Source organism: Schistocerca serialis, chromosome 2 (assembly GCF_023864345.2).
Source record: "Schistocerca serialis cubense isolate TAMUIC-IGC-003099 chromosome 2, iqSchSeri2.2, whole genome shotgun sequence".
Lineage (NCBI taxonomy): Eukaryota > Metazoa > Arthropoda > Insecta > Orthoptera > Acrididae > Schistocerca > Schistocerca serialis.
The window spans coordinates 509236683-509244825 of record NC_064639.1 but is presented as its reverse complement, the minus strand read 5'-3'; the positions used below and the strand labels follow the sequence as shown (position 1 = coordinate 509244825).

The following is an 8143-nucleotide window of genomic DNA, read 5'->3' as shown; positions in this document are numbered from 1 at the left end:
TACAATCTAAGTATCAATTTCTAAGCCCGGTACTTGAAGTAAAGAATGGAATGGAGTGTAATTTTTCGCACTGTCATTTAAATCTACATACAATGTTGCTGGCAGAAGAGTCTCAGTTCTGTGTAGTGCTTATCTCTAGGTCTTTGGATGGCAAATACATTATTATACTTGACAAAATATGGGTTTTAAGTTTTCCCTTGCGCGGACTTTTGCTAAGAAAATATTTTCACTGTAACTGCCAGTATAATTACCTCAAATCGATGGTAGTTGATATTTTGCTCTGTAAACTCTCTGAAGTTCTCCTCACGCACTTCAAATTGGATCCCAACAAGCACAATGATTTTATTTATAGCGAGTTTCGTATATCAAGTGCATGCCTCCTCCTGCTTTTGAAACTGATAACAGCAGACTGCTGTGTTATGACAGTGAAGTTTCAATGATCCTCCAACGCAGCATCCTACATATCTCCTGCCTCACTGCTTCTCTTTTTCCCCATGGAATGGAATAAATTGTGTGTGGAAAGATGTCATGGGGGGACAACGATCGTATGATATTTGTAACCTTTTATTACTCTGGTTTTACTGGAGAATACCTAAGCAAATGACAGTAATAACTTTGCCAGTTCATCCTTCTGATGGTTGTTAACGCACCCAAAAATGGCTCAAATGGCTCTAAGCACTATGGGACTTAACATCTGTCATCAGTCCCCTACACTTAGAACTACTTAAACCTAACTAACCTAAGGACATCACACACATCCATGCCCGAGGCAGGATTCGAACCTGTGACCATAGCAGCAGCTGGCCTAAGGCACCCAGATTCTTTCATCTATGGCTTAAATATTATTCACATCAGACAAACACCTTTCTACAGCCGCTGATAAATGCTCCTCACATTTTTAGTCAACGAGGTTACTGTCTGCCCACAGTACCTTGCTGGCTATTATTTTTAACTTAAGATTATGGCAGAATATGCCCTAACATGTTCTAGTACGGATTAACTTTAACACTACTTCCTTCCCCCTGCGTTTAATAGGCAAGATGTCAATTCTTGGATTCCCCATTGCAGGAATTCGATGCCCGGTAAGAATGACACAGATGACCCCTTCGCAATGAAAAACATCCACTCAGTGCCTCCGTTCTCAAATCCTAAGTCTACCTGTGAATACTTTTCTGTCATCTATGTACACGCGCCAGTACCTCAGACACAATACAATTTTGCACCAGCAACGTCGGAATCTAAGCAGTGTTACATATCTTTCTGAAAGAAATAACTCACCAAGATATTCATTTTTGCACCCATGTCAATCGATCCTGTGGTTAGTATTCCAGCCACAACAGCGTGAACTGCGGCCTGAACCAGATCTTCAAAATGTTCCATAAATGACGTGGGATCATCACATAATTCGTCGCATATATCTGTTCCATCGTTAAAACGTATTATGTGTGTCGCTGCGTCATAAAGTATGCCTCCATTCCATTCTGCGGCCTCTATCTGGGAGCAGGATAAGTCCACCTCTAATTTATTGACTGATTAGAGATTGAAAGTCGCTCTTCAGTGACCTCAACCACTCATATACGTTCCAAAGGTTGCAGTGGCCAAACCGATGGTGGTTCTTAATAATTCACTGGCCTATTGCAGCTACCATTCACACACTACATTGGAGATGGTCTGTGAAAATTTCGTTGCCACTGCTTTCCGCTATTCCACGGAGCCCAGTATTCCTGATTAGGTATATTGCTACCTATCTGGTATCCAAGATGGTGCCGATGTTGATTTTTTTCCTCTTAGAGAACCCTGAACACTTCTGCACCTGACTTTGCCGATTTTCGTTTCCAGGTATACCTAGAGGCGGAGCGCCGTTACAACAGGCGACGTGATTCCGGCTAGTGTCGCTGTGTCGTAGCGCCAGCGTTGCCGTTAGTATACTTGGCGTCCACCTGAATAAGATTTAGTGGACCTACCACAGACAAAAGGTTTTCTGCTGTGTCCTCGGATCCATGAATTGATTTTTCGCTAAAACTGATCGGCAGTTTATCTTTCAGTATTTTTATGAGATCTTAGCGTGCTACTGGATTGCCTCAGTAACGTGTTTTTCCTGAATACTTATCAAAATACTTCCTGAGACTGCCCTGTTTCGGGTTGTAGGATCCAGGATTACACACATGCTTCGACCAACACTTTGCAAGACAAGACTGTCGAAATTGATCGTAAGCTGAACAGGCTTCGAAAGTTTCCGCGGCCCGCAGCATAGATTCCCTTTGCATATGTGATATAGAAAACTGTATTTATTTTGTCTTTCATTCCAAGTTTTAGGTAGGATCCACTTAAAACTTTGAATGAAAATCAATGCTTGAATTACATTATTGCAGCGTGTCTTGTACAATCCGAAATAGTACGATATAACAAGCCAATTTCATGACAAGGTTGTCGTATGCCAATATTGAGACATTTGTTGTTGACGAAGTTTACTGGCACTTGTATTCTGTTGCATTCACGAAATGTACTTCGCATCCAACATAGCCTCACCGCAGGGTCAAATAAGTGTAGGTGAAGTACAGCAAAACTGAAGGGAACATAAATTAGCAAAACAGTTTACAGTATTTCATTAATATAAATTACGTCCGTCTCCATAGCTGGCTGGTCAACATAACAGAACGACTTGCAAGGGGTCTGGGTTCGATTCCCCACCGGCTCGGAGATTTTCTGCGCTTGGGGACTGGGTGTTGTGTTGTCTTCATCATTATTTCCTCCTCATCGACACGCAAGTCGCCGAAGTAGCGTCAAATAAAAGACAACTTGAGCATGAAGATGATGCATGACATTACGTAATAGACGATGAAAAAGTTTCAGTTTGAGACCGCTGGTGCAGCTTACATGCAACATAGCGAGACTCCGATGCGGGTGTACAAACAGTGACATGTAAGCAAGGGATTAGTGTGGCATTCGTGTCTTTCTGAAGCGCATGCTATTGATGTGGAAACGTGAACTGTGGCGACATTATTATCAAATGCGTCCAAACAAGACCAACGTTCTGTTATTCTTTTCTTGGCTATTGAAGAAATAATGTGTATTCCACCGTTGTGGAATGGTTTGACAAGTTCTGTGCTAGTCGCTGTTCGACACAAGAAGGTGGTCGATCTGGGAGGCCAGCCTCATCGATTATGGACGACAAGTGGCAGACACTCGAGCACACAACCTGTCACAGAGTGAGGTACTTTGGGCAAGTGAGAGACTGTTTGTTGTAATCAGATACTGTGCGACCATCTTCCAGCTGCTTTCCTGCAAAAATCAATCTCTGTTGGTCTGGTGGAATGCCTTCCCTATCCTGGATCTTCGCTTTCATATTCTCAATGGTGTCCGATGCTTCCACTTCCAATGTAATGGTTTTGCCCGCCAGGGTTTTAACAAAAATCTGCATGCCACCACGCAACCTAAGGACCAGATGCAGAGTCGATTCCATCTGAATGTTGTAATCAGGCAGGGTACGCCCAGCTTCCAGCTGCTTACCAGCAAAGATCAGACGCTGCTGGTCTGATGGGATGCCTTCCTTGTCTTGAATTTTCGCCTTTACATTTTCAATTGTAACTGATGCCTCCACTTCCAAAGTGATTGTTTTACCAGTCAGGGTCTTCACAAAAATTTTCATACCTCGTCGTAGCCTCAGCACCAGATGTAGTGTGGATTCTTTCTGTATATTGCAATCTGAACATACAATACAACATGTCAAAGATACACTGTCCTAAGAGTAAACAAACAGTCTCTCACTTGCCCAAAGTACATCACTCTGTGACACAACCCAGAGACCTAATCACTCCCCATGCTGTCATCAAGCCTCGGTCACTTAAAAAAGGCTTGAGGGGTCGACAATTCCTATCGAATGAGGATGTGCAGCACGCATTATGCTCATGGCGGGTTTGCTTGATTGGCATACTGATTCTGGAATGTAAGGCCTCCGAACAGAAACTTTTTGATAGCGCCTTATAGTACAACTTCACTTTCACTGATCAATCTCTGAACACTGCTCAGGTTCTGAATTCAGAGAATGAAGATTAACAACAACTAGCAGAATCTCCGTCTGTGCTTTTCTCGGCGACAACTGATAACCCCTGATGCTGTCTTGAGACACGGTGTGAACACTATCGAACTAACTGTTGATACAGTCTGTCTGAGTGAAGCACAATATCTGCTTTTTTCATGAAGATGTTCACATGGGAACTATTTGTGTGACATAAGACGGAAGCATACTATAGTCCGTGTTCGGTGTGCCCTCTATGGCGTCTGACCAGAACCATGTTGCGTCTCTCTGGGAACTGGGCTTGCCATGTAGCGCCCCTTCCCTGCGTAGCTGTGTGCCGCATGTACTGGTGGACACAGCACTTTATGTCCTCATTGGCTGAATTGACGGAAACATTGAAAAGACTCTGGTACTCAGCAACAAGGAGAGATCCCAAGGGACGGGATGGACTTTTTGAAACCATCAGAACGGTGCTATAGGTAAGGGTTCAGGAAACAAAATACTTATCAAAATACTTCCTGAGATTGCCCTGTTTCGGGTTGTAGAACCCAGGATTAAATACTTAGTATCTTAAGCGAATTTGGACATGCTCCGACCAACACTTTGCAAGAGAAGACTGTTGAAACTGATCGTAATCCATTCATCAAAAACGCCCTCCATTGCGAATTAGTGACGAAAAACTATTTAGAGTCAGTGCTAGATGCTTATACCTAAAAGTGTAAAGCAGACTGCTTGCATAGCGTAGTGGTTAAAATATCTTTATGATGTGCCTACAGTCGTGGGTTCGAGACTTATCAGATGCTCAGATTCCTTTTTTTTATTTTTACAATTTTTCGATATCACTTCGATACTTATTTTCATTCCGTTAATTGTTTTAAATGTAATTTTCTTTATTTCTAAACCTTTGCTGTGTTAATTCGATTATCGTATAGAGATTTTTTATTTGTTCTCATTTTTTCTTCCAATCTTTATTTTTTGCCTTTCGATTTTCTGTTCAAGTGATATTAATTATTTTTATTTATCTCTCATAATATTTAAACGCTTTAAAATGCCGATCTGCAGCTTAAAAAACAATAAAAGACGAAATAATCTGTTTCCATTGCCTGTGCAATGGTGTGAAAAATGTATATTTCGTTACAAGATGTCAGGTTTTTAGACGTTAATAGTAATTCAAAGAATTAAAACATAAATTCTTGTTTCACTCTTGACAAAACAATGTACATGAATATTTAAACAAAAGAAGGGCTTTAAATAAACGGAATTTTAAGCAAATTTAGAAACAGAAATAATAAATGCAATGACATGTACGAAAATGTAAAATTATCAAACGGAACTAGTTAAATCAAAGTTCGTAAATAAAAACAATTAAAATCGATTGGACAAAGACACCAAATGAAAGAAAGTGATAGGAAGGAAAAATGAGAGTAAATTAAAACACTTAATATGATGATGATAATGAGGCAGCAAAGGATTATAAATTTTAAAAAAAGTTAAATTTCAGCCATTTGACAGAATAAAAATAATAATAAAAGTCATTTATAAAATTACTTAGAAATGAAAAATTTCAAAATGTCCAACAAGATTTGAGCCCACAACCTTCTCCATATGAGAAAAGTACGTCGACCACTACACCACCACTCTCTCGAACGCTATTTTATTTCATCCTGTGATACTTGGAACCCTATCCTACACCACTGTGCACATGGTTTCAAATGTCAATCCCGTTTGTGGGGAAAACCTGGAGCCCTATCCTACACCACCGTTTACACAGTTTGAAAAAGTCGGTCCCACCACTAGAGACCACCTGGAACCCTATACTACACCACTGTATACATGGTTTCAAGAAGTCGATCCCACTCCTGGCGACCTCCCCTTTTCAGTCTCTTAATAACATTCTTATATATTACATTAAATTAGCTGCTGCATAACACAGTTTTGTGATTCACCCTACAGCTGCTGTTAAGCTTATTAAAGAGATGTACTCGATATTATAGTCAGCATACATACGAAACTAAACTCGCTGAACGTTCCTTCCAGGAAATATCGTTTAGGGAGAACACTAAGTGTTTGTGTCCGGGACGCGTAAACAGTAGTGGCTGGTGAACCCTGCCGCGCCTTCCGCTGCCGCCTTGAGCAGCTTCCGGGGAGGCACAGTGGTGGCGATGATGGATGGGCGCGGCTTGGCGTGATGTATGGAACAGCTGCGTAATTTTATACAGCGCAGCGCCGACCGCCAGTCAGCCTCGGGGGCGATATGCGCCGGCGGAGGCGGCGGCGGGGCGGTGCGACAGCCGCAGCGAGGGAGAGTCGAAGAAAGCCAGCGGGGGCGGCGCCGGTACCGGCATAAAAACCTCAAAGGAGAGATGATCGATTGGTACTGGAGACGTCAGGGCCGTTTTTCCGACCAACTGCACCGCGCGACCTGCGCTTTTCAAACGAGAGTTGTTCGCCAGTTGCGTAATTTTTTTTTTCCCTAACGGGAAAATAAGCAGTAGACACAGTGAGTACGATAAAATAGTATGAAGATGCCTGGAACGGTTATGGAGAAACCATCAGCAGTGTAATGTGCCGCTAATACATGTCTCATGGATGCGAGGTGTTGATCTGCTTTCGTGGTAAAACTCATAGAAACTTTCGAAAAATGCATCACTAGTAACGATGCATGTTACTGGAATTAAGATCGTACCATAAATCAGCCTCAAGAGCATACAAAACTAACTGTCTGAACAGGCCCCGGAAGCCCCAACTGTACTTCTGACACTCCACTCGTTTTCTCTATCGTCAGACATCAGCAAAAACACCCTGCGAGTGCGTAAGCGTCTATAGAATAAGTGACTGGGGTGAGGAGTGGACCCTTATCCTATAACAGAGCACATTGGTGTTTAGCTGTACACTAATTGTTCTTAATTCAGGTTTATTGTCAAAGAACTACACGAATTTACATAGGTTGTGCCACGACAATGTCAGCACAGTTGTCAATATAACGCATTACATTCTGTTCAATCGAAATAACACTGAACACAACAATACCAAATTTTAGCCAGAAGATTCTCTACAAATTACTATTATACTACACCATGAAGTTGGCCAATATTACGGCAAATCATCTGATTCCGGTTCTGAGTTCAGTACTATTTAGGATGACAATGAAGTCTATGGAAGCTGGTTAGTTTTTGTGACAAGCTGAGCAGAAGATCACTCAAGGTTGCTCAAGTTCACAGTGGTCGCAAGCTGGTGAACCACCAAGTTCACGCCTTTGCCAGTAGTATTTACCTTAGCTGCGATGAGCAGTATTCTTCACGACTGCTGTTGCCCTCTGAAAATCCTTTAAAAGCTAATCAAAATCTTTGCTGATTTTATCAGCAAAAACTGTCCTATGTTTCTCGTTAGGTGAGACAACATGCACTCATCCCTAGTCTTAAAATATGGTGATATACACGTGCATAGATGGAGCAGCGTGCATATGACAATGCCCTCTCAGTTCTCACAAGAACAATTAACTATGTGGCTGTTTCGTTTCTCCACTGTTGGAGCTCAGCGACTCTTCGGCTAATATCTAGTTGAATATCAGCCGAATTGAATGCAGTGTTCACACAAAATTCCTCCTTTGACATCGTACAGAGAATGATGCGCCCTGTTCTGCACTTGACGGGGTTCAGAGGAGACTCCCTGAAGTTTTCGGTCTTGTGTCTCTTGTAGCAAACTGTTCCCCACCCTGGTTCTTTAGTGTTTCACGACACGGCTTTTCTAGACCAATGGAAGAGTTCCTTTCATCTTGTGCAAACTACCTCTGCCAACCGCAAAGGGCCTACCTTCAAACCACGTCGAAATTTCGGCACTTTACTCCTTCCTAGTTCATTTCAGCCAATTGGACATTTTGTGCCCACTCCAGACGCCTAAAAGTTACATGCATACATCACGAGCTTAACGCGAGCATTTCACGTGATCAACTGCGTCGCTGGTCTGTTTGTATCTATCTGGAAATTCGCCATTGCAGTTTTCTACAGCATTTCTTCATAACACACAGTGCTGGCACGCTACCTGCTCTTCTCGATTTGTCGCCTGGCGTGTTCATTGTCCCTGTTACCATGGGTGCCAAACTCCATTTTTAAAAGCGTTCTGTTG

At 42.2% G+C, this 8143-nt stretch overlaps 1 protein-coding gene across 1 annotated transcript; it reads right to left on the bottom strand.

The window, feature by feature from the left end:
- Window positions 1-3202: 3202 nt before the first annotated feature.
- LOC126456159 (polyubiquitin-like) lies at window positions 3203-6363 on the bottom strand. Its single transcript, XM_050091913.1, has 2 exons — window positions 6279-6363; window positions 3203-3705 (listed from the first exon to the last, which is right to left on the bottom strand). The coding sequence occupies exons 1-2, from the start codon at window positions 6361-6363 to the stop codon at window positions 3203-3205; spliced, it is 588 nt and encodes a 195-aa protein (XP_049947870.1).
- Between the last annotated feature and the right edge of the window lie 1780 nt (window positions 6364-8143).